We start from the raw sequence: 27,943 nt of genomic DNA on the forward strand, positions 1-27,943 counted from the left end.
TCTGTTTCTATTTCTGGAGACAGCTTATTCACTGATGCCTATTACAAATCAACTGACTCTCACAGCTACCTGGACTATACCTCTTCCCACCCTGTTACTTATAAAAATGTCACTTCTTCTCTCAATTCCTTTGTCTGCTCTCAGCATGAGGTTTTTCATTCCAGAATGACAGATGTCGTCCTCCTCCAAAGAAAGGGACTTCCATTGAGTTCAAGTGCTGTGAGATAATGTTACAGCTATATAAGACCTTGGTCAACCCCCACTTGGTGTACTGTGTTCAGTTCTGGTCACCTCACTACAGGAAGGATGTGAAGAGATTTACAAGGACTTTGCCTGGATTGGAGGGCATAACTTCTGAGAATAGGTTGACTGAACTTGGCCTTTTCTCCTTGGAGCAACGGAGGATGAGAGGTGACCTAATAGAGGTGTACAAGATGATGAGGGACATTGATGGTGTTGATAGCCAGAGGCTTTTTCCCCAGGGCTGAAATGACTAACACAAAGTGGCATAGTTTTAAGGTGCTTGGAAATAGGTACTGAGGGGATGTCAGGGGTAAGTTTTTCACACAGAGAGTGGAGGGTACGTGGAATGCACTGCCGGAAGTGGTGGTGGAGGCAGATACAACAGGGTCTTTTAAGAACCTCTTAGATAGATACGTGGAGCTTAGCAAAATAGAGAGCTATGCGCTAGGGAAATTCTAGGCAGTTTCTAGAGTAGGTTACATGGTCGGCACAACATTGTGGGCCGAAAGGCCTGTAAAATGCTGTAGACTTCTATGTTCCACCTCCACTATCAACGACGCCCTCACCACATCTCTTCCATTTCGTGCAATTCTGCCCTCACTCCATCCTATCGTCACCCCTAGGGTTCCTCTTGTTGTCACCTAGCACCCCACCAGCAAGCATATCTTTCTCTTCCCCCCCTACACTTCCTGCGTTCTGGAGGAATCACTTCCTACGCGACTCCCTGGTCCACTCATCCTTCCCCACTGATCTCCCTCCTGACATTTAACCTTGCAAGCAGGACAAGTGCTACACCTATCCCCATGTCTCCTCTCTACCATTCAGTCCTTTCAAGTGAGATGTCACTTCACCTGTAAGCCCGTTAGGGGTAATCTATTGTAGCTAGTGCTCATGGTGTGGCCTCTTGTATATCGCTGAGACCCGACTGAGATTGGAAGACCACTTTGCCAAGCACCTATGCTTTGTCCACCAGAAAAAGCGTGATCTCCCAGTGGCCACTCATTTTAATTCCACTTCCAATTCCCATTTGACATGTCCATCCGTGGCCTCCTCTACTGTCGCGATGAGGCCACTGGCTGGTTGGAAGAGCAACATCTTATATTCTGTCTGTGTGGCCTCCAACATGATGGCATGAATATCGATTTCTTGAATTTCCAGTAATCACCCATCCCAACCCTCTCCATTCCCCTCGCCCCTTTTCACTTCTCATGTTATCTCCTTGCCTGCCCATTGCCTCCCTCTGGTGCTCTTCCCCCTTTCTATTTCTTCCATGACCTTCTGTCCTCTCTTATTAGATTCCCTCTTCGCCAGCTCTGTATTTTTTTCACCAATCAACTTCCCAGTTCTTTACTTCACCCCTCCCCCACACCCCCCAGTTTCATCTACTACCTTGTGTTTCTTCCTCCCTTCTCCCCACTTAATTCTGACTCATCTTTTTTTTCTCCAGTCGTGATGAAGGGTCCCGTTTCAAAACATCAACTGTTTACTATTTTCCATAGATGCAGCCTGGCCTGCTGAGTTCCTCCAACATTTTGTGTGTGGCTTGGATTTCCAGCATCTACTGATTTTCACTAATTTGTGATACAAGATCTCTCACTACTTAGGGCACTGGTTTCCAAGGCGGGCAATATCGCCCCCTCAAGGATAGTGGGTGTTTCTAAGAGGGTGATAAAGATAAAGCTGTGGTGGAGGGAGCGCTCGGTAGCAAGCGGGGCAGCTGAGGGATTACAAGCCGAGGTTTAGAAAAGATCACATCAAGACTTCTGACTGCATAAAGAAACCACTGAACATAATCCTACACTATGGGAAAAGATCTAGATGTTCTTTATTGCCTTTCCAACCTCATTTAGTGAAGTGCAGTTACCCAACTTATTTCAAAGTAACAATACAGACTGCAAATTACTGAATGTGATCTGAGTCTCTTTCTGAGTGACACTCAGTCTGATGTTAGAAGCTGATAACACTGCACCAAGCCCATCCTTCTCACTGAAAGATGCAAAAACAACAAGAAGTGAATAGTTGGGCTACAAATTTAGGCTCTAAAACTGTGAATGAAAATTGTTTTTACTGTAATTAATGAAATAATTTTATTTGTAGCTTTAAATAGATTTGAATATTTTTCCAATTATTTCTCACTGCTTTGAATTTGCAGATCCTATTTTCTTTCATCATACATCACAAATCAAAATTCTTTATAGTTTTTATGTAATGACCAGAAAGTGAAAGGGGAGAACCGGGGATATGGTCTGGTGGCCAAGGAGCGCTAACCCAAACAAGTTTGAGGACCGCTGATTTAGAATGGTTTGACTAATACTTTGAATAGCACTGAACCAACTGAAGTGATTATCTATCTAATCACTTATATTTCCTGTTTATGGAACTGACTATACTGTATCTGCCTACAGCAGCAAATGCTCCATGTCATTACTGTCTGACAGTAACCATATAACCATACTAGTCTGTGTCGAATGCTTACTCTCACCTAGTTCCGCTGACCTGCACTCAGCCCATAACCTTCCATTCCTTTCCTGGCCATATAACTATCCAATTTTTTTTAAAATGACAAAATCAAACCTGTCTCTACCACTTCTACCGGAAGCTCGTTCCACACAGCTACCACTCTCTGAATAAAGAAGTTCCCCCTAAACTTTTGCCCTTTAACTCTCAACTCATATCCTCTTGTTTGAATCTTCCCTACTCTCAATGGAAAAAGCCTATCCACGTCAACTCTATCTATCCCCCTCATAATTTTAAATACTTCTATCAAGTACCCCCTCAACCTTTTATGCTCCAAAGAATAAAGACCTAACTTGTTCAACCTTTCTCTGTAACTTAGGTGAATTACTTGAGAATAGTTCTGAAAGCCCAATTAAAATATAGGCCTTTTATTTCCAAGTACTGTTAATGCACAAGAATATTTATATAACAAAGTAACAAAGTAAGATGGGCACTTCATGCTCATTTTAAAACAGATACATTTGTTCATAAGGTTTACATGGTCAAAATTAATAAAAAGACAGTCACTAATGAAAGTATTTCTCTACTGACCTGCCCCTTCCCTGAAGATAATGAATTATCGTAGAGAAAATATGCTCCAAAGAAAAAGACGAGCCCATTAAAGAGTCCAAGAGTGGTCCAATAAAGGAAAGGCTTCCACTGAAGTAACGCGTTATTGGCAATGTTCCTGCAGAAGAGATAACAAAACAATCATGCACATGGCATATCTTCAAAAACTCTGCCAAGCCTGGCTACGAAATGAGGATTGTAGGTCATCCTGAAAAAATGCCAACAGAAGCCCCAAACACTTCATCCCTGGGAGAGGGAGATTGCATCAAGAGACAGGGTACACCTGGGGACAATTCAAAAAACTGGTTCAGGACAGAGGACACTGGCAAGCTGCTGTCAGTGCTCTATGCCCCAGTAGGGATGAAGTAAGTTATCTTCAATAGAATTTCATATTCCTTCAAAATTTATTAATCATATTGATAGAAAATCATCTGTTGAGAGAATCATCAGAGTGTCTCTTGACTCCTCTCCCCCCCCCCCCCCCACCACACCCTCCAACCTATTCAGGCCATATACCAGAAGCACTGTGCTTGCAGAGCCCTCAGCAAAGGTTCCCATCTGACCCAGAACGTCTTTAACCTCCTATCATCAGGCAGAAGGTACCTCAATATAAGAACAAGGACTGTTAGGTTAGGTAACAGCTTCTCACCCCAGGCTGCAAGACTTCTGAATGCCCTGCTACCACCCAGTACACATCATTTATAACAATGCCAGTAACTTAGTGATATATTTAACTATATTTCATAAATGCTCTTTATGTCAACTTGTAGAGTACATATACAGAATATTTTAAATTATTGTATTAATAATATTTTATGTGCTGCATATGATACATGTAACTACGCTTTGTACTTTGGTCCCACAGGAACATTGTTCCATTTAACATGTGTACCATTCAATGACAATAAACTTGAACTTGAATCTGAAAATGAAAGACATATTGAAGATACTTATTTATATTTGCAACACACACAAAATGCTGGAGGAACTTGGCAGGTCCAACAGCATCTGCATAAAAGAATAAAGAGTCGATGTTTCGAACCAATGCCTTCATCAAGACGGGAAAGGAATACGGAAGATACCAGAATAATGAGGTGGGGCAGGGTCAGGACAACAAACTAGAAAGTGATAGGTAGAAAAGGTAGGCTTCAGAAGGAGGAAACTGATAGGTGAGGAGAGTGAACCATGGTACTCGTATAGTTTAAAAAATGTCAACACTTAACCATCAATATAAACCTTCAAGGCTGTGATCTTTTCTTATTTCTGTTTCTAAAAACAACAGAACAACTCTGGTTTAAGTTTATTGTCATCTGACTGTACACGGATTCAACCAAACAAAACAATGTTCCTCCTGAGAATGGTGCACCCACAGTACATATATCATGCACAGCACATAAAACCAAATCCTACCACAAATAAGTTAATAAAATATCATGCAAAAATGCATGTACTACACAGTACATGTAAACAATAAACAGCTCGCTGTCCTAGTGATGAGACCTTGGTACTAGGGTACTCATTAGTCTCACAGCTTCAGGGAAGGAGCTGTTACCCAGTCTGGCGGGCCTAGTCCTGATGCTCCTGTACCTCCTTTCTGATTGTTGTGCGCCAAAAAGATTGTGGGATGGATGATAGGGATCCTCAACGATGCTTTGGGTCCTGCCAACTAATAAACATACAACGGATAAACTGATAAACCACCTGAAGCACCGTATGGAAACTTAATAGGTGTGCAATGCAAAATAAAACAACTGCTACACAACAGGGCCATGAAGCACAAGAAAAATGACTTTAGATAATCTGAAATACCAAACAGCCTCATCATACTTGATATCCAAATTAGATCTACAACAACAATTGTTGAAATTTAGCACAAATTATCACCAACTTTGTCATTGACTGATTTGGGGTAGGCAAAACAGAAATGTTCATGCTGCAGCTGTAGCACTGAACACAATTCCAAAAGCTTCTCAGAGATTCCTCTACTCCTTTAATGATCTGTCTGAAATTGTGTTTCACAGTTCATGTTTAAGTTGCACGGTTTGTTTTTACAAACAGAAATGGACCTCTCAGCCAACATAGTCCATGCTGAACTAATAATTGGCCCAGTCCGATCAACCTGCACCCCAATTACAGCGCCACATTTCAATACTCCTCCCAATCATGTACTTATCTAAATTTGTCTTAAATGTTGAAATCAGAATCAGGTTTATTACCATTGACTTGTGCTGTGAAATTTGTTTTACAGCAGCAATACTGTGCAATACGTAACAGGCAGGGTTTGAGGGTCAGCACAACATTGTGGGCCGAAGGGCCTGTAATGTGCGGTACTATTCTATGTTCTATAGTAGTGCATTGCGCGCAACCACATTGGTGACCCCGACGTTCCAGATGGCATCTGGAGCTGGCGACTCAGCGACCAGCTGTCTCTCTGAAGCTCCCGACTTTCTGGGCCACTCAGCCCCACCTTTGGTTCGAGCAGGCTGAGGCCCAGTTCAGTATCAGAGACATTACAGCCGATGCCAGATCATCGACTTCCTATGCCAAACACCTACTGAGGACGGGTACACTAAGCTTAAGGCGCTCCTGATCCGTACCTTCAGACTCTCCCGCCGTGAACGGACCGCGTGGCTCTGACACATGGACGGCCTGGGCGACTGCACGCCATCTGAGATGAATGATATGCTGGTGCTCACAGACAGCCATAAGCCGCACCTTTTATTTAAACAGTTGTTCCTCAAGCAAATGCCAGAGGACATTCGCCTCCTCCTTGCGAGTGAGTTTTTCAGTGACCCACGCAGGATCGTGGCTAAAGCAGACGTCCTTTGGCAGAGCAAGCAACGTGGAGCAGCCTCCATGGGCCTAGCCATGATTGCACACCCCAAAGCCCAGGCCCCGCAACCGAAGCCATCGAGACCCACGGGGGAAAAAGAGGTAAGTTTGGAACAATGGTGTTTCTGTCACCAAAGATGGGGCTCAGACGCGCGCCACTGCCATCCACCATGTGCTCTTCCGGGAAACGCCGGGGCCAGCCCTCGCTAATTGCTAGGACGCCTGGCCACCAAGACAGCCTCCTGTACCTCTGGGATCAACACGCCGGGCAGCGCTTCCTGGTAGACACCAGGACTGAAGTCAGCGTACTCCCCCCCTCGAACATGGACACTCGTAACGCGGTCCCAGGCCCCGAACTCACCGCTGCAAATGGCACCAGTATTAGGACATACGGCCCGTGAACTATCTCACTGCATTTCGGGTCCAGCTGTTTCACTTGGACTTTCACGTTGGCAGCGGTGTCACAGCTGCTATTAGGGGCAGATTTCCTATGAGGCAACTGCCTCCTTGTCAACCTAAAAGGCCACCGTTTGGTCCACGCCGAGATGTTCCAGACTTTCCAGCACGGAGAAGCCAAGCTACCGGCCCTCCACCTGGATTCTGTGACCCTCTCGGGTAACGAATTCGCCAGGGTGTTGGCAGAATTCCCCTCCATAGTCACCCCACAGTTCTCCACAGCCAAACCCAAACACGATGTGCAGCACCACATCCCCACGCAAGGACCGCCACTGCACGCCCGAGCTCGCAGGCTCCCACCCGACAAGCTCCACCTCGCCAAGGAGGAGTTCCACAAGATGGAAGAGATGGGAATCGTACGCCATTCAGACAGCCCACGGGTATCCCCGCTGCACACGGTGCCCAAGTTCGCAGGAGGATGGAGGCTCTGCGGAGACTACAGAAGCCTCAATGATGCCACAACTGCTGACAGATAACCGGTACCCCACATCCAGGACTTCACGGCGAACCTGCATGGAGTGAACATCTTCTCCAAAATCAACCTGGTCAGGGGATACCATCAGATCCCAGTGCACCCCGACAACGTGCCCAAGACAGCCCTCATCACGTCATTCGGCTTATTCGAATTCCTGAGGATGCCTTTCGGTCTCAAGAATGCAGCCCAAACTTTCCAAAGGCTCATGGACTTGGTGGGACGTGGCCTGGATATCGTTTTCATTTACTTGGACGATATCCTGGTGGACAGCAGTTCGCACCAAGAGCACATGGCACATTTGCGCCAGCTCTGTCAACACCTGAGCGACCATGGACTGGCAATCAATCCGGTGAAGTGCCAGTTCGGGCTGACAGAGATCGACTTCTTGGGCCACAGAGTCAACTGACATGGCACAGTTCCCCTACTGGACAAGGTCCAGGCCATCAGCCAGTTCCCCAAGCCCAGCACGATCAAGGGCCTGCAGGAGTTCGTAGGGATGGTCAACTTTTATCATCGGTTCGTGCCGGCGGTAGCACCAAAGAAGTGGCATTGGACACGGCGTCCACGGAGGCGTTCGAACAGGCCAAGGAGGCGCTGGCAAAGGTGGCCCTCCTAGTGCACCCGAGAGTCGATGTACCCACTGCACTCACAGTTGGCGCTTCCGACATGGCAGTCGACTGGAGCAGCTCGTCGAGGACTAGTGGCGACCACTCACTTTCTTCAGCCGGCACCTACGGCCACCAGAGGTGAAGTACAGCGCTTTCGACAGAGAGTTGCTAGCGCTCTACCTGGCTGTCCTGCATTTCCGGTACTTCCTCGAGGGAAGGGAGTTCACCGTGTGTACAGACCACAAGCCGCTCACCTTTGCACTGGCTAAGGTATCACACCCCTGTTCAGCTCAGCAGCAGAGGCACCTACCTGTCCTTTATTTCAGAATTCACTACGGATGCCCGCCACATCGCAGGGAAGAACAACGTTGTCGCCGACACGCTGTCTCATCCCTGCCTCCACTCAGTAGGCATATCGTCCTCAGGAATAGACTACGCAGCACTGGCAGAAGCACAACGGTCGGACACTGAGATCCTGGCTTTCCACACTGCCATTTCGGGGCTCCAGTTGGAGGACGTCTCCATCGACCTGGCAGTGGATCGACTCCTAAGTGACGTGTCTACCGGCAAACCCTGACCCGTGGTACCAGCAGCATGGAGGCGCCGGGTGTTTGACACGCTGCACGACCTGGCCCACCTGTCCATCCGGGCGTCCATCAAGCTGGTAGCGGACAGATTCGTCTGGCATGGTTTGTGCAAACAGGTCAGACACTGGGCCAGGACCTCCGTACACTGCCAGACTGCTAAGTCCAGCGACATGTGAAGGCCGAGACCTTTCATCAGGACTAACTGACAGCAAAGATAGTATGTCGGTTAGTCCTGATGAAGGGTCTCTACCTGAAACGTCGACAGAGCTTCTCCCTATAGATGCTGCCTGGTCTGCTGCGTTCCACCAACACTTTTTGTGTGTGTTGCTTTCTTTACCATGGTAGACAGGTTCACCAGATGGCAGACACGTCCATTGAGTCCTGCGCCAGGATGCTCATTGCAAACTGGATCGCCAGGTTCGGCCTCCGAACAGACATCACCTCCGACAGAGGGGCGCAGTTCACGTCTGGTTTGTGGACAGCACTGGCACAGCTCCTGGGCACCCAGCTGCATCACACCAGTGTACCATCCCCAGTCCAACGGTTTGGTAAAGCGATTCCACCGGCATCTCAAGTCGGCCCTGATGGCGCACCTCAGGGGCCCCAACTGGACAGATGAGCTTCCCTGGGTCCTACTGGGCATCCGCACAGCACCCAAGGACAATTGCTCGGCGGAATTGGTCTACGGTGCCCCCCTGACGGTCCCAGGTGAGTTCATACCAGAGGCCCGAGGTTTGGAAGAAACTCCAGCAGCGGTGCTAACGAGGCTGTGGGACAAGGTAGGGACCCTGGCACCGGTCCCGACCTCCAGGCATGGTCCCATGCCATCCTTCACCCCAAAGACCTCCGAGACTGTGAGTATGTTTTTATTCGCAAGGGCATGCACAGGTCAGCTCTACAGCGACTGTACGAGGGACCCTTCAAGGTGATCCGGCACAACGGAACCACGTGTGGCATGGAGGTGGGTGGCCGGGAAGAGACTTTTACAGTGGACCACCTCAAACTGGTGCACTTGGACATTGGGCAACCAGTGAGGGTACCCGCACCGCGCTGGCAAGGCCGGCCACCCAGGCAAGCCACATAGACTGGGGGCTCCATACCCCGATGGACGTTTCTGGAGGGGGGTGGGGGGTGATGTGGTGGCCTACACACGCGGGACTCGAACCGCCATCTGGAGCTGCGGGCAGACATGCAGTAGCGCGATTTGGAGTCAGTAAAGACATTCTGAGTTCAGCTCTCTCTGCCTCCATGTTTCTTTAGTAGCGCATTGCACACGACAATATATAAATTAAAAAATATTAAGTAAGGATTATAGAGAGAGAGAGAGAGAGAGAGAGAGAGAGAGAGAGAGAGCAAAAGAGAGAGAGAGAGCGAAAGAGAGCGAGAGCGAGAGAGAGAGAGAGCGTGAGAGAGAGAGAGAGAGAGAGAGAGAGAGAGAGAAAATTTAATATTTAAATTCAATAATAATTGAACCACATTCCACCATTTTCGCTGGTAGCTCATTCCACACTATCATTTTCAAACAAGGAATTGATAATTATCCACAGCAAATTAACCCTTCTGAACTGGAAGAAGGTGTGATTACACATTGTGCTCTCTCAAAGACCAAGCACAGATAGGCTTGGTGTGATAGGCAGTGCAGGAACAATATTTGGAATTGTAGTGGCATTGGGAGGTAGAATGGGCTCGAACCAGCAAACAAGAGTATCAGTGCAACAGAAGGAGAGAAAGGGAACCCGCTCTTTCTGCTCCTCATAAGTGACTGCAGAGAAAGAATGAATAACGTCAGGAAAAAGACAGTACCTTGCCTTATACTAGTTTATGTATATTGTATGCCATCATGAAGCAAATTTTATTTTATTTAAAAGAACAGCCTGAAGAGGAGCTTAGGAGAATTAATGGTGCCTAATGGGGCATCCTTTGCTTCATCTTTGGAAACAGCTCTATTTCCATCTTTGACATATCTATTTTTCCCTTTCAGGGTTCTTTTGAAGACTCTGACCTGGAGTTACACAATGACTATGGTTCTTTGTGGGACCCACTCTTGGGGTTTCACAACTGGCCACTATTCGGTACACCAAGGGCGTGGCCCAAGAGCTCAGCTGGCCTTCAGAGGGCCGAGATCTCGTGGCTCTGGGGATGGGCAGATCGAAAGTTGGTGTCCAAGCAGATTGGTGTGTCATGGGAGATGAAAGATCTAAGGCTGTGTGTCCAGACACCTGAGATCTTTGGGCACAGAGCTCAGAAAAGGCGAAATTGCAAACCAGCGAGTTGTTTGTTATGTCTCTCCTCTCATTGTGTAATGGAGACACTTCTTTTCCCCTTATTAGGGAAAGAGAGCCTGTGGTATGTCAAAATGAACATGTAGCCTTTGGGGTGACTGCAAGTCTGTGTCTTTGCTGTTGCTTTGCTCATGCTTGAGTGCTTGGTGGTGGGTGTCAACGCTTTTTTTTGGCAGTGGGGTCGGGGGGGATCGTTGCTTGCTGTTGCTTACGCGCTGGTGGGGGGGGACTTTGGGTTCTAACATCTAACTGCCGTTCGTTCTTTGGGGGCATTCCTCTGTTTTTGTGGATTGTTGCAAAGAAAAAGCATTTAAGGATGTATATTATATGCATTTCTCTGACATTAAATTTACCTTTGAAAACTTTGAAGACACACACTCAATGTTTTAAGAACAACTTCTTTCCCACCAGTATCATATTTCTGAATGGACAATGAACCCATATATACAACCTCACTATTTTTCCTTTTATTTTTGCTCCTTTTGCATTAATTTCTAATCTATATTGCTTATTGTAATTTATAGTTTTTTAATATTCTATATTGTACTGTACTGTTGCTGCAACATTTCACAACAGACACCAGTGACGTTAAACATGATTCTGATTCTGCAGGTGGAGGACTGTGTGTGTTTGGGGGTGGGAGCATAAAAAGGGGCTTGGTTTCCTGCTTCTTGTGTTCTCTGTTCTGTCCAACACATTGGGCATGCTATGTTGGCACCAGAATGTGCAGTGATACTTGTCTCCCCCTAGTACATGCTTAAGTGTGTTGGTTGTTGGTGGGCATCATAGTATCATAGCAGTTAGAACAACACTATTACAGCTCAGGACGTTGGAGTTCAGAGTTTATTTCAGGTGTCCTCGATTAAAAAAAAGTGTGTACATTCTTCCCATGACTGTGTGGGTTCCTTCTGGGTGCTCTGGTTTCCTCCACGGTCCAAAGACATACTGGTTGAAAGTTTGTTCAAAGTAAATTTATTATCAAAGTACATACAAGTCACTATGTATAATCCTGTGATTTACTTTCTTGTAAGTAAACTCAATAAACCCATAACACAATCCATAACTGTATTAATTTGAACATTCAACCAGTGTGCACAAAACAATGAACTATGCAAATACAAAATAATAATAATTAAATAAGCAATGAATATTAGGAACATAAGATCAAGACACCTTAAAAGCAAGTCCATAGGGTGTGGGAACATTTCAATGATGAGGCAAGTGAAGCTATCCCCTCGGGTTCAAGAGTCTAATGGTTGGAGGAGTAATAACTACTCTTGAACCTGGTGGTGTGAACCCAGAGGGTCCTGTACCTCCTTCCTGATGGCAGCAGCGAAAAGAGAGCATGACCTGGGCAGTGGGGATCCCTGACAATGGATGCTGCCTTCCTATGACAACACTTTGTGCAGAAGGGCTTGATGGTTAGTAGGTTAATTAGTCATTGTAAGTTGTCCTGTAATTAGCATAGGATTGAATAGGTGGGTTGCTGGACAGTGAAGCTTGTTGGACCGGAAGGGCCTGTTTTACACTGTATCTATAAATAAATAAAATACAGAGAAGAGTCTCTTCACAGGTACCAATTATGGGGCACTGTAGAAGCACACTACTTTCTTTCCTCATTATTGTTCCAAATTTATCACAAACTGGATCCCTAACAGATGAATTCAATGATATTGAAATACTTGTGTAAGCAAGGCCGAACCAATGGATGGGGAATTAACAGTCAATTTTTGAGGCCAAGACCCTTCATTAGGACCCAAAACATCAGCTGTTTATTTCCCTCTGTAGATGCTGCTGAGTTCCTCCAGCTTTTTGTGTGCGTTGCTCAGGACTTTCAGCACCTGTAGAATCTCTTGTAGTTTTTGTTATTTGAAGAGCAAAATCGTTTTAACAAGCTGTTAGGGAGTAACCAAGCAACACCACCTTTTCTATAGAAATATTCTAAACCATGAGTACGCTTAAAAAAGTACAGTGAGATCATAAGCAGCTTAACAGGTTTACTAGCCCTTAAGCCTTGTTGCCCAGTGTGTTATGTCATGGTATTATGTTAGCTAGTTTCATAATCTACATCAGGAACTGCAATTAAATCTTCAATAAAGAGAATTATTACTAACCTGTAGAGGGAGGGCTCTTTTCTCAGCATTCCAATGTTTATATGTTGTTCCAGCAGACTGTACAGCAGGATTGGCAGAGAAGTGAAGCAGATATTATAAAGAGTGAGATAAGTTGCATCATAGAGTGGCTTGTGAGAAAAAGAGAGAAAGAGAAAATTATAAATAGTTGAGTATAAAATTCTGCAAAAAGCGAAGGAGAAAAACAAAAATAAATTGAATTGCTCAGTTTTAGGTTTACAGTTCACAGGAGGATCTGGAAATAGGGATTAGTGGCGATGGGGGGAGGTAAAAAATTTATTAGACCATACTAAGACACAAGAGCAGAATTAGACTATTCGGCCCATCTAATCTGTTCTGACATTCCACCAGGACTGATTTATTATCCCTCTCAACTCCATTCAACTTCTCCCCATAACATTTGACACTTTGACAAATCAAGAACCCACTAACCTCTGATTTAAATATACCCAATGACTTGGCATCCACAACCATCTGTGGCAATGAATATTAAGTTGATGAAATGTGAAGTCATATCACAATTTAGGTTTAATTTGAAAACCATGGTTCCCAGCAGTCAAAAATCACCTATAGGGTTGAGGGCAAATTCACAAACCTGTCAGACATTCTCCACCCCAATCTGTATTAGAAACTGATAGGATAATACTAACCTGCTGTGAAAATCCACAGAAGAATTGGTATAAAAACTGAGGTAAAATGAAGCAAAGATTCTGAAAAATAAAATGAACACCATATAAATTTTGTAATTCACCACGATAGCCTTAATGAATATTTACCATACTATTAAGCAAATTATTCATCTGATTTGGATATGACATCATGGGAAAATGTTTCTTTGTTATACCCCTCAAAGCTGAAGATATATAACCACAGTGAACAGTTACAAATTGTTACATTATCAGAGTTTGTTAAAAGACATAGGAGCAGAATTAGCATATTCAGCCCATTGAGTCTGCTCTGTCATTCCAACATGGCTGATTTATTATCACTCTCAACCCCATTCTTATGCACTTGCCCTGTAACCTTCGGTCCTGACTAATCAATAACCATTCAACCTCTGCTTCAAATATACCCAATGACTTGTCCTTTACAGGCATATTATCAACAAATAAAAATTCAGAATTCAAATTTTTTAACACTGAATAGTATAGGAAGTCATTCCTGCCTGTGGCCATCAAACTTTACAGCTCCTCCCTCGGAGTGTCAGACACCCTGAGCCAATAGGCTGGTCCTGGACTTATTTCCACTTGGCATGATCAACATTATTATTTAATTATTTATGGTTTATATTGCTATATTTCTTTACTATTTCTTCACTATTCTTGGTTGGTTCAGCTGTAACGAAACCCAGTTTCCCTTGGGATCAATAAAGTCTGTCAGTCCGTCTGATGCAGATCCCTCTGCAAACCATGATAATCTTCCTCACTATCCACTACACCCCCAATCTTGATGTCATCTGCAAATTTGCAGATCCAGTTAACCATATAACCATATAACAATCACAGCACGGAAACAGGCCATCTCGGCCCTCCTAGTCCGTGCCGAACTCTTAATCTCACCTAGTCCCACCTACCCGCACTCAGCCCATAACCCTCCACTCCTTTCCTGTCCATATACCTATCCAATTTTACCTTAAATGACACAACTGAACTGGCCTCTACTACTTCTACAGGAAGCTCATTCCACACAGCTATCACTCTCTGAGTAAAGAAATACCCCCTCGTGTTTCCCTTAAACTTTTGCCCCCTAACTCTCAAATCATGTCCTCTCGTTTGAATCTCCCCAACTCTCAATGGAAACAGCCTATTCATGTCAACTCTATCTATCCCTTTCAAAATTTTAAATACCTCGATCAAATTCCCCCTCAACCTTCTACGCTCCAATACATAGAGACCTAACTTGTTCAACCTTTCTCTGTCACTTAATTGCTGAAACCCAGGTAACATCCTAGTAAATCGTCTCTGCACTCTCTCTAATTTATTGATATCTTTCCTATAATTCGGTGACTAGAACTGTACACAATATTCCAAATTTGGCCTTACCAATGCCTTGTACAATTTTAACATTACATCCCAACTTCTGTACTCAATGCTCTGATTTATAAAGGCCAGTGTTCCAAAAGCCTTCTTCACCACCTTCAGGGAACTATGCACTGTTATTCCTAGATCTCTCTGTTCCACTGCATTCCTCAATGCCCTACCATTTACCCTGTATGTTCTATTTGGATTATTCCTGCCAAAATGTAGAACCTCACACTTCTCAGCATTAAACTCCATCTGCCAACTTTCAGCCCATTCTTCTAACCGGCAGAAATCTCCCTGCAAGCTTTGAAAACCCTCCTCATTATCCACAACACCTCCTACCTTAGTATCATCGGCATACTTACTAATCCAATTTACCACCCCATCATCCAGATCACTTATGTATATTACAAACAACATTGGGCCCAAAACAGAGGCACCCCGCTAGTCACTGGCCTCCATCCCAATAAACAATTATCCATCAGTACTCTCTGGCATCTCCCATCTAGCCACTGTTGAATCCATTTTATTACTCCAGCATTAATACCCAACGACTGAACCTTCTTAACTAACCTTCCATGTGGAACTTTGTCAAAGGCTTTGCTGAAGTCCATATAGACTACATCCACTGCCTTACCCTCGTCAACATTCCTCTTAACTTCTTCAAAAAATTCAATAAGGTATGTCAAACATGACCTTCCAAGCACAAATCCATGCTGGCTACTCCTAATCAGATCCTGTCTATCCAGATAATTATAAATTCTATCTCTAAGAATACTTTCCATTAATTTACCCACCACTGATGTCAAACTGACAGGTCTATAATTGCTAGGCTTACTTCTAGAACCCTTTTTAAACAATGGAACCACATGAGCAATACGCCAATCCTCCGGCACAATCCCCGTTTCTAATGACATCTGAAAGATCTCCGTCAGAGCTCCTGCTATCTCTACACAAACTTCCCTCAAGGTTCTGGGGAATATCCTGTCAGGACCCAGAGATTTATCCACTTTTAAATTTCTTAAAAGCGCCAGTACTTCCACCTCTTTAATTGTCATAGGTTCCATAACTTTCTTACTTGTTTCCCACACCTTACATAATTTAATATCCTTCTCCTTAGTGAATACCGAAGAGAAGAAATCATTCAAAATCTCTCCCATCTCCCTCGGCTCCACACATAGCTGACCACCCTGATTCTAAGGGACCAATTTTATCCCTCACTATCCTCTTGCTTTTAATATAACTGTAGAAACCTTTCGGATTTACTTTCACCTTATTTGCCAAACCAACCTCGTATCTTCTTTTAGCTTTTCTAATCTCTTTCTTAAGATTCCTTTTACATTCTTTATATTCCTCGAGCAATTCCTTTACTCCATGCTGCCTATATCTATTGTAGACATCCCTCTTTTCCCACATTGTCATCCAGACTGTTGATATAGATGACAAACAACAACAGACATAGCACCAATCCCTGCGGCACTCTACTTGTCACAGGCCTACAGTCAGAGTGGAAACCATTTACTACCACTCTCTGGCTTCTCCCACAAGAGCCAATGTCTAATCCAATTTATGACCTCATTCTGAATGTTGAGCAACTGAAGCTTCTTGACCAACCTCCAAGCAGGACCTTGTCAGATGCCTTGTTAAAGTCCAGGTAGACAACATTATTGCTTTACCTTTATTCACTTTCCTGGTAACTTCCTCAAAAAACTCTGTAAGATTGGTTAGATATGACTTACCATGCACAAAGCCATGCTGACCAACATTAATTAGTCCACGTCAATGGAAATACTTACAGTATACATCTGGTTCCCTGGAATATCTTCTAATAACTTTCTCACTACTGTTGTCAGACTCACCATCCTATAATTTCCTGGTTTAAGTTTACAGCCTTTTTCAAACAGTGGAACAACACTGGCTATCCTTCAATCCCCCAGCACCACACCTGTTGCCAAGGACGATTTAAATATCTATGCTAGCATCTGGCAATTTCTGCAATTGCCTCCTGCAAGGTCCGAGGGGATATCTTGTCATACCCTGGGGATTTGCCTACCGATTACCCCTCCTTTGTACTCTGTACAGGGTCCAAGAAGTGGATGCTGCTTTGCCTCACTTCTATAGATTCTCTGTCTATCTCCCGAGTAAATACAGATGCAAACAAAATTAATTATAAATCTCCATCTCTTTTGGCTCTACACATGGATTAACATCCTGACCTTCCAGAGGTCCAATTTCATCCCTTACAATTCTTTTTGCTCTTAATATAGCTGCAGAATCACTTAGGATTCTCCTTCTCCTTGTCTGCTAGGGCAACCTCATGCTTTCTTTCAGCCTCCCGATTTCTTTACGTGTTTCTTGCATTTCCTATACACCATAAGCACCTCATTTGTTCCTACCTGCTATGTACCTTTTTTTTAAACCAGGACTTCAATATCTCTTAAAAACCAAGGTTCCCTACACTTGTTATGCTTTTATTCTGACAGGCAGATAGATGCTTTGTACTTTCAAAATTTTAACTTTTGAAGCCCTCCCACTTACCATGTACTACTTTACCAAAGAACTGCCTGTCCCAATCCACACTTGCCAGATCCTTTCCGATGCCATCAAAAATGTTCTTTCTTCAATTCAGAATCTCAACCCACAAACCAGATCCATCTTTTTGCATACAGGCAGTCCCCGGGTTACGTACGAGTTCCGTTCCTGAGTCCGTCTTTAAGTCGGATTTGTACGTAAGTCGGAACAAGTACATCTGGTATTATTTAGCGTCAGTTAGTCAAATGTTTGTCTTAGTATATAGTATATATTTTACCTTTCTATGCATATAAAACACTTAAGAAATGATTGTATTCCAATAATTAAACCACTGTGCTGCTTAGTAATAATTGTAGCTTTCATCTGGCAGGGCCTTTCACATGCTCCATTATTCTCACTTTATCCATTATCCTTTAAAATTGTTCAGATCATTGACCATCTGTGGACTAACGCTTTTCCAATGACCGATGGCGTTTCACCTCTTTCCAAATGCTTTATTATTTCCACTTTATTTTCAATCGTGATCGCATCCCATCAATGGAACAGAAACACTGCAGGCAGTGGGTCCTGAGCTTTGCCGGCTCCAGAGGTCTGCCAGGTCCTAAGGACCACTGCACTGAATTCCCCGGGTCCTAAACTCCACCGCACTAAGACAGGTTAAATGGGACAAGTGGGGGCTGTGCTGGGTTTGGGTATTTGATCCTCCAAAATATTCCGTGTAGGAATTTAAACTGGAGGTGGCAGTGTTTTTTTTTTACGTGGTCGAGTTGCGAGCTCAATATCGACCGGCATGGATGGTATGGGAGTCACTGGATTGACATCAACCCGGCACAGGAGCGGTCTGTCACTAAATCGAACTCTGGAACCTCTGTTCTCCAGCCTGGCGCTGATCTCACTGCGCCACCAGCCGAATGGAATGGGGGGGGGGGGGGTGGGTGGAGTCAGGGTGAACCTTACTAAGAAAAATTTAAGCCAAAAACAAAGTTAAACACTCAACACAGTGTCAACGGCAACGACTTAAAATGGCGGACGGCGTTCTCCTTCCTCAGTTCGTAAGTACAAGTTGTCCATAAGTCGGACGTTCGTAACTCGGGGACAACCTTTATTTACTTTGAAACTAATCACATAATGATCACTGGATAAATTTCCCCTACATAAATTTCTGTCACCTGCTCTATCTCATTCCTGAACAGCAGATCAAGCATCGCAAACTCTCTCATCGGACTTCAATGTACTGACTAAGGAAACTTTCCTGAACACATTTGACAAACTCTATCCCATCTAGTCCTTTTACAGAATGGGAGTCCCAGTCAATACATGGAAAGTTAAAATCACCTTCTATATCAACCTTATGTTTCTTGTAACAATATGCAATCTAATTCCTGGGGACTGTTTGTTGGCCTGTAATAAAGTCCCATTAACATGGTCATACCTTTCTTATTCCTCAGCTCCACCCATAATGCTTCACTAGATGAGTTCTCCAGTCAGTACTGAACGCTGCCGTGGTATTTTCCCTTCCTTTAATCACTCCTGCTGTGTCACATATAAAATAATAGAACCCCAGAATAATGACTTGCCAGTCCTGCTCCTCCTGGAACCAAGTCTCACTAATGGCTACAATACCATAATTCTATGCCCTGAATTCACCTGCCTTTCCTGGGATACTTCTTGCATTGAAATATATGCAGCTTATACAAAGTCAGGAGTCGAAAGGTTGAGTATGGTTGAGTAGGTGTCACTAGTTGCCCCATACTCGACCTTTTGATTCTTGACTTTGTATGGGGTCTTACGAACATCTGCCTCCACAACCTTCCACTAACTAATCTGGCAGCCTGGTTCCCATCCTCCTGCAACTTGAGTTTAAACCCCACCATGCAGCATTGGCAAACCATCCTGCTAGGATAGAACATCGAATAGTACAGGTCCTTCGGCCCATAATGTTATGCCGACCCTTAAACCCTGCCTCCCATATAACCCCCACCTTAAATTCCTCCATTTACCTGTCTAATAGTCTCTTAAATTAGTCTTTTAAAGGGGATATTAGTCCTCTTCCAGTTCAGATGCTAACCATCTCTTGTGTACAGGTCCCACCTTCCCTGGAATAGAGGCCAATGATCCAAAAATTTTATGCCCTCCCTCTTACACCAACTTCTTAGCCACATGTTAAATTGTATAATCTTCATATTTCTGGGTTCACTAGCGTGTAGCAAGGGTAGCAATCCTGATATCACAACCTTGAAGGTTCTGCTTAGCACCTTTGTTTGTTTCAGCCCACTCACAGTAACACAAAGACCTTTCAGTATTAGTAATGATGAAAATTAAACACATATGTTGGTATTTTACTTAGCATGTAATGAGTGTTCCTGGGAATGAGCAATTTAACTGACTTAACTTCAGGAGGGATCATTATATACTGCACCAATAGTGTGTTCACTTTGGATTAACAAATTCATGAGTAAGCTGATAAGGTGGTAACATTTAATGATTTTATTTTGTTTTCTTTCTTACATTACGTTCCTTCCCCCAACCTACACTTTTCCTCTATTCTCCTCCCACCCAATCTCCAGACCAACAGTACCATAATGGATCTGTAATCTGCAGTAAGTGGTTACCATTTAATTTTATATCACAACTTTTCAAAGCGTTGTGAGTCCAGTCCCGTTTAACCCTGCTTCTCGATTCTCCTTATCCAAAACATTCACTTTACACACCACTGTGGATTCCAGTTAACTGAATCATCGGTTAAATGGGGTAGCCTCTTATTGGGGATAATTAGTCATATGAGCAGAATTAGGCCATTTAGTCCATTGAGTCTGTTGTGCCATTCAATCATGGCTGATCCATTCTTGCTTCCTTCCTCAGCCCCACCCCCCAGCCTTCTCCCCATAACCTTTTGATGGCATGTCCAATCAAGAACCTATCAAGCTCTGCCCTAAATACACCCAATGACTCCGGCCTCCACAGCTGCCTGTGGAAACAAATTCCACAAATCCAGCACCTTCTGGATAATCAGAATCAGGTTTATTATCACTGGCATGTGATGTGAAATTTGTTAATTTAACAGTAGCAGTTCAATGCAATATATAATCTAGCAGAGAGAAAATATAATTAATAAAACATAATAAATAAACAAATAAATCAATTACATACATTGAATATATTTAAAAGAAAGTGCAAAAACAGAAATATTGTATTGTAGCGGTGTGCTACACGCAGCGCTAAAATTACGACACGGAGTCGGTAACTGCAGTCGAAGGAAAAACTTTATTTGAAATCCTCAGCCTCACTTTTAAGCCTCTCTCGACCTGTCCCCTGTGGCGCAGAGGCTCCAAAGCTCTGTGCTCGCAAACCCCCGTAGGCTATCTAATTGTGAGCCGGTTCGGATGTGCCAGGAAATGGGTCGCTACATAACCCCCCCCCCCCCAGAACCGGCGATACACCCCCCAATATCCACAGTCTGGGCCAGAACCTGCTTGGGAGGTCGGCCTCTGCGCCGAGGTGCCGGAAACTCGGCCGGTTGCGTCAGGTCCACATGGGCCGGTTTGAGGTGGTCCACCGTGAAAACCTCCTCTTTCCCCCCAACGTCCAGCACGAACGTGGACCTGTTGTTCCGGAGCACCATAAACGGCCCCTCGTATGGCCGCTGCAGCGGTGGCCGATGCCCACCCCTTCGTACAAACACAAACTTACAGTTCTGTAGGTTTTTGGGTACGCAGGTCAGGTGCCGCCCGTGCTGTGAAGTGGGTATGGGGGCCAGGTTACCGAGCTTCTCGCGTAATCTGCCCAGGACTGCTGCGGGATCTTCCTCTTGCCCCCGTGGGGCTGGTAGGAACTCCCCAGGGATGACCAGGGGTGCGCCGTATACCAACTCGGCCGACGAGGCGTGCAGGTCGTCCTTGGGCGCTATGCAGATGCCGAGTAGGACCCAGGGAAGCTCGTCCGCCAAGTTGGCTCCTCGCAGGCGGGCCATGAGGGCCGACTTCAGGTGACGGTGGAAACGCTCCACTAGCCCGTTCGACTGTGGGTGGTAGGCAGTGGTGTGGTGCAGCTGAGTCCCCAAAAGGCTGGCCATAGCTGACCACAGGCTGGAGGTGAACTGGGCGCCTCTGTCGGAGGTAATGTGGGCTGGTACACCAAAGCGAGATATCCAGGTGGCGATCAGGGCTTGGGCGCAAGATTCGGAGGTGGTGTCGGTGAGCGGGACTGCCTCTGGCCATCTCGTGAACCGGTCCACGATAGACAGGAGGTGCCGCGCTCCGCGCGACACTGGCAGGGGGCCCACGATATCCACATGAATGTGGTCGAAACGCCGGTGGGCGGGATGGAACTGCTGCGGTGGGGCTTTGGTGTGCCGCTGCACCTTGGCCGTCTGGCAGTGCATGCACGTTTTGGCCCATTCACTGACCTGTTTGCGGAGTCTGTGCCAAACGAACCTGCTGGAAACCATCCGAACAGTTGTCCGGATGGAGGGATGCGCCAAGTTATGAATGGAGTTGAAAACACGGCGCCGCCAGGCTGTCGGGACGACGGGACTGGGCTGGCCGGTGGCGACGTCACAGAGTAGGATCCTCTCACCCGGGCCCATGGGGAGGTCCTGGAGCTGCAAACCGGAGACTGCAGTTCTGTAACTCGGAATCTCCTCATCCGCCTGCTGCGCCTCTGCCAGTGCCTCAAAGTCTACCCCTTGGGAAAGGGCATGAACGGTAGGGCGAGAGAGCGCATCCGCCACGACATTGTCCTTACCCGAGACGTGCCGGACATCCGTTGTGTATTCAGAGATGTAGGACAGGTGGCATTGCTGGCGGGACGACCAGGGGTCGGACGCTTTCGTAAACGCAAAGGTAAGCGGTTTTGTGGTCCGTGAACGCGGTGAAGGGCCGACCTTCTAGGAAGTACCTGAAATGCCGGATTGCCAGGTAGACCGCCAACAGTTCCCGGTGGAAAGCACTGTACTTGAGCTCGGGTGGCCGCACGTGTTTGCTGAAAAACGCCAGGGGTTGCCAGCGACCTGCGATGAGTTGCTCCAGCACCCCACCGACTGCCGTGTTAGATGCGTCCACTGTGAGGGCGGTAGGGGTGTCCATTCTGGGATGTACTAGCATTGCGGCGTTCGCCAAAGCTTCCTTCGTTTGAACGAAAGCGGCGGCGGACTCCTCGTCCCAGGTAATGTCCTTGCTCGGACCCGACATCAGGGCGAACAGGGGGCGCATGATCCGGGCAGCTGAAGGGAGGAAGCGGCGGTAGAAATTGACCATACCTACAAATTCCTGAAGGCCTTTGATCGTGGTGGGTCGGGGCAAGTGGCAGACCGCATCTACCTTAGCGGGCAGAGGGGTTGCCCCGTCTTTAGAAATCCTGTGGCCCAGGAAGTCAATGGTATCGAGTCCAAACTGGCATTTGGCGGGGTTGATTGTAAGACCGTACTCACTCAGTCGGGCGCAGAGTTGACAGAGGTGGGACAGATGCTCCTGACGACTGCTGCTGGCTATGAGGATGTCATCCAAATAGATGAACGCGAAGTCCAGGTCCCGTCCCACCGCGTCCATTAACCGCTGGAACGTCTGTGCGGCATTCTTCAGGCCGAACGGCATGCGGAGGAACTCGAAAAGGCCAAACGGGGTGATGAGAGCCGTTTTGAGGACGTCGTCAGGATGCATGGGGATTTGATGGTACCCTCGGACGAGGTCTACCTTGGAGAAAATCCGTGCGCCGTGCAGGTTTGCTGCAAAGTCCTGAATGTGCGGCACAGGGTAGCGGTCCGGTGTGGTAGCCTCGTTCAGCCTGCGGTAGTCGCCGCACGGTCTCCAGCCTCCCGTCGCTTTGGGCACTATGTGCAGGGGGGAGGCCCATGGGCTTTCGGACCGCCGGATGATCCCCAATTCCTCCATCCTCTGGAACTCCTCCTTCGCCAGTCGGAGCTTGTCCGGAGGAAGCCGCCGAGCGCGGGCGTGGAGGGGTGGTCCCTGGGTCGGGATGTGGTGCTGTACGCCGTGCCTGGGCATGGCCGCTGTGAACCGCGGTGCCAGAACCGATGGGAAATCCGCCAGGACCCTGGTGAAGTCGTTGTCGGACAGCGTGATGGAGCCGAGGTGAGGGGCTGGCAACTGGGCTGCACCCAGGGAGAACGTCTGAAAGGTCTCGGCGTGTACCAGTCTCTTCCTGGGCAGGTCGACCAGTAGGCTGTGAGCTCACAAAAAATCCGCACCCAGAAGCGGTTGGGCTACGGCGGCCAGTGTGAAGTCCCACGTGAACTGGCTGGAGCCGAACTGTAGCTGCACCTGACGGGTGCCATAGGTCCTTACTGTGCTGCCGTTCACGGCCCTCAGGGGGGGACCCGGTGCCCTGCTGCGGGTGTCGTAACTCGTCGGAGGTAAAACGCTGATGTCAGCCCCAGTATCGACCAAAAACCGGCGTCCCGACCTTCTATCCCACACATACAGGAGGCTATCCCGATGGCCAGCCGCCATAGCCATCAGCGGCGGCTGGCCCTGGCTTTTCCCGGGAACTTTGCAGGGCGGGCGACAACGGCAGGCTTCCGCGCCCCACCGCTGGCGGTAGAAGCACCAGTGTTCATTGGGCCGGGGGTTGGCGGGCTCTGCGGCCGGGCCTGGACTGGTTTGCTGCCGGGAGCGTGGCCTGGTCATCTGTGCGATGGATGCCCCACTCACCTTCTTGGCGTTCCACAGCAAGTCCGCCCGGGCTGCCACCTTCCGGGGGTCACTGAAATCCGCGTCGGACAGCAGCAGGCGTATGTCCTTGGGCAGCAGCTCCAGGAATGCCTGCTCAAACATGAGGGAGGGCTTGTGTCCTCCGGCCAGAGACAACATCTCATTCATTAAAGCCGATGGAGGTCTGTCGCTCAAGCCATCCAGGTGCAGTAAACGGGCAGCCCCCTCGCGCCGTGAGAGTCCGAAAGTCCTGAGGAGCAGGGCTTTGAATTCCGTGTACTTGCCGTCTGCCGGGGGCGACTGTACGAACTCCGCGACCTGGGCCGCTGTGTCCTGGTCGAGGGAGCTCACCACGTAGTAGTAGCGGGTGTCTTCTGAGGTGATCCGGCGAACGTGGAATTGGGCTTCGGCTTGCTGGAACCATAGGTTCGGTCGCTGTGTCCAGAAACCCGGCAGTTTCAACGAAACCGCATGAACAGAGGCAGCGTCGGTCATTTCTGGTCCAAAAATCGTTTGGACCGTCGGGGTCACCAACTGTAGCGGTGTACTACATGCAGCGCTAAAATTACGACACGGAGTCGGTAACTGCAGTCGAAGGAAAAACTTTATTCGAAATCCTCAGCCTCACTTTTAAGCCTCTCTCGACCTGTCCCCCGTGGCGCAGAGGCTCCAAAGCTCTGTGCTCGCAAACCCCCGTAGGCTATCTAATTGTGAGCCGGTTCGGATGTGCCAGGAAATGGGTTGCCACAGTATATTTAAAAAAGTGAGGTAGTGTCCAAAGCTTCAACGTCTATTTAGGAATCGGATGGCAGAGGGGAAGAAGCTGTTCCTGAATAGCTGAGTGTGTGCCTTCAGGCTTCTGTATCTCCTACCTGATGGTAACAGAGAGAAAAGGGCATGCCCTGGGTGCTGGAGGTCCTTAATAATGGATACTACCTTTCTCAATACCGCTCCCTGAAGATGCCCTGAGTACTTTGTAGGCTAGTGCCCAAGATGGAGCTGACTAGACTTATAACCTTCTGCAGCTTCTTTTGGTCCTGTGCAGTAGCCCCACCCCCAATACCAAACAGTGACGCAGCCTGTCAGAATGCTTATAGCCGCTGTCTTGCCTTCTTCATAACTACATCGATATGTTGGGACCAGGTTAGATACTCAGAGATCTTGAAACCGAAGAACTTGAAGCTGCTCTCTCTCTCTACTTCTGATTCCTCTGTGAGGATTGGTATGTGCTCCTTCATCTTACCCTTCTGTAAGTCCACAATCAATTCTTTCATCTTACTAACGTTGAGTGCCAGGTTGTTGCTGCGGCACCATTCCACTAGTTGGCATATGTCACTCTTGTACGTCCTCTCGTCACCACTTGAGATTCTACCAACAATGGTTGTATCGTCAGCAAATTTATAGATGGTATTTGAGCTATGCCTAGCCATACAGTCTTATGTATACTGAGAGTAGAGCAGTGGGCTAAGCACACACCCCTGAGGTGCGCTAGTGTTGATCATCAGCGAGGAGGATATGGTATCACCAATCCGCCAAGACTGTGTTCTTATGGCTAGGGAGTCGAAGATCCAATTGCAGAGGGAGATACAGAGGTCCAGGTTCTGCAACTTCTCAATCAGGGTTGTGGGAAGGATGGTATTAAATGGGGAGCTGTAGTCGATGAACATCATGCTGACGTAGGTGTTTCTGTTGTCTAGGTGGTCTAAAGCTGTGTGGACAGCCAGTGAGATTGCGTCTACCATTGACCTATTGTCTGCACTTCTGTTTTAAATGGACACCCTCTATTATCCTGAAAGCTCTCTTGTCCTAGACTCCACCATAGGAAACATACTCGCCACATCTACTCTGTCCAAGTTTTTTTTAGTTATATAAAGAGTAAAAGGGAGGTGAGAGTTGATATTGAACCACTGGAAAATGATGCTGATGAGGTAGTAATGGGGAACAAAAAATGGCAGATGAACTTAATGGGTACTTTTACATCAGTCTTCACTGCGGAAGACACTAGAAATGTGCCAGAGGTCTGTGAGTGTTCGGGAGCAGGAGTGTGGGCCATTGCTATTACAAAGGAAGAAGTGCTAGGTCGAGAGAGGTTGCTGAAAAGATAACGGATAGATTAGTCATGATCTTTCAAGGATCACTTAATTCTGGCATGGTCCCAGAGGACTGGAAAATTACAAATGTCACTCCACTCAAGAAGGGAGGAAGGCAGACCAATGGTACTATTACAAAGTTCAAAGTAAATTTATTTTCAAAGTAGATATACAATGGCATGCAAAATTTTGGGCACCCTGGTCAAAATTTCTGTTACTGTGAATAGCTAAGCGAGTAAAAGATGACCTGATTTCCAAAAGGCATGAAGTGAAAGATGACACATTTCTTTAATATTTTAAGCAAGATTACTTGCCAAAAGGGGTGTTCCTAAGTACTGACCATGCAGGGTGCCCAAACTTTTGCTTTTGGCCCTTTTCTTTTTTTGTTAGTTTGAAACTGTAAAAGATGGAAATAAAAAAGTAATCTTGTTTAAAATATTAAAGAAATGTGTCATCTTTAACTTTATGCCTTTTGGAAATCAGGTCATCTTTTACTCACTTAGTTATTCACAGTAACAGAAATTTTGGCCAGGGCTGCTCAAACTTTTGCATGCCACTGTATGTTAACATATTCACTTTCTTCCAGGTATTCACAGAAAATACAAAAAACACAATAGAATCAATAAAAAAAATTGCACACAAAATGGGCAAACAGGTAATTTCCAAATACAAACAATAAAATAACAAATAAATAATACATATTAAGTCCATTTGTTGTGAAATCAGTTCAGTGTCGAGGAGGGTGAAGCTATTCCCTCTGGTTGAAGGATAATAGCTTTCCCGAATCTAGTGGTGTGGGGCCTACTGCTGCTGTTCTTCCTTCCTGATGGCATTAGCAAGAAGAGATCATGGCCTGGATAGTGGGGATCCTTGACAATGGATGCTGCTTTACTGTGTCAACACTCCACGTAAATGTGATCAATGGTGGGGAGGGCTTTTCTGTGATGGAGTTGGTTGGTATCCACCACTTTCTATAGCTCTTTCTATTCTGGGCATTGGGGTGAGTGAAGTTGAATGACATTAATCCCTTCTGGTTCAAGCGCCTGATGGTTGAGGGGGTAATAACTGTTCCTGACACTAGTGGAGTGGATCCTAAGGCTCCTGTACCTCCTTCCTGATGACATGGGTGGTGGGGTCTGAACATAACTTACAAATTACGAAGGTAATAGGAAAAGAGAATAAGCTCAGCTATAATACTCTCCGAATTTAGGTCTCACTACGAACGGAGCTGTAAGCCCATATCTATTTAAGAAGTGTCATGTTGCTGCAATTAACTGGAACACAAACATTCACTTGTACTTTTACAAAATGTTTTAGTGCAAAGATAAGGCAGTGAGAGCCAAACACTCAAATGGTGTCAAGATAAATCTATTTCAACATGCTTCAGTGTCTTAAGATTAAAAATAAATCACTAAGTACTTGAGTGCCTTCTCATTATCTGGCTGATCCATTGGAATTAGTAACACAGAAATCAGGTTCAAACCTGCAGCCAAATTTGTGAGCTTCAAGTCAATCAATCTGTCATTTCTATTGAACATCTAAGTCAAGGCTGATAAATGCAGATAAATATCTCCACCACAGGTGATAACCATTATAAATGACACCACTGCCATGACCTCTGCTTTTAATATAATGGTCAGAAAATTAACAGGAAAAGCCACAAGAACAATTGGGAGAACAAAGCAGGGTACAATTGAGTAACTAACTGGCTCAACTATCTTTTCAGAACCTTTCCATCAGCTGTTGGGCTTTGAGTAATACAGTGCAAGTACCTCAGCAAGAAAATTCTAGACATTAGATATACTTGAAGACAGAACACGTCAATTACCCAGCTCTACTGCTAAACTTAGCATAAAAATTAGCAACACACAGGTATGCTGCCCCTAAAGGCTGCTCAATTCTCTAACATTGTAGCTAATCTATAAGAGCAGAACTGGGCCATATAGCCCAT

At 46.2% G+C, this 27,943-nt stretch overlaps 1 protein-coding gene across 2 annotated transcripts in view; it reads right to left on the reverse strand.

Moving 5' to 3' along the window:
* The window catches only part of atp11c (ATPase phospholipid transporting 11C), a 208,025-nt gene that overhangs the window by 30,208 nt on the left and 149,874 nt on the right, over nt 1-27,943 (reverse strand). For both annotated transcript variants that reach the window (XM_059976687.1, XM_059976686.1), the window contains exons 23-25: nt 13,332-13,391; nt 12,664-12,791; nt 3,292-3,427 (exon numbers count right to left, since the gene is read on the reverse strand). In XM_059976687.1, the coding sequence (XP_059832670.1) occupies nt 3,292-3,427; nt 12,664-12,791; nt 13,332-13,391 (324 nt within the window). The remainder of the gene's footprint in view (nt 1-3,291; nt 3,428-12,663; nt 12,792-13,331; nt 13,392-27,943) is intronic.

Source organism: Hypanus sabinus, chromosome 8 (genome assembly GCF_030144855.1).
Source record: "Hypanus sabinus isolate sHypSab1 chromosome 8, sHypSab1.hap1, whole genome shotgun sequence".
Lineage (NCBI taxonomy): Eukaryota > Metazoa > Chordata > Chondrichthyes > Myliobatiformes > Dasyatidae > Hypanus > Hypanus sabinus.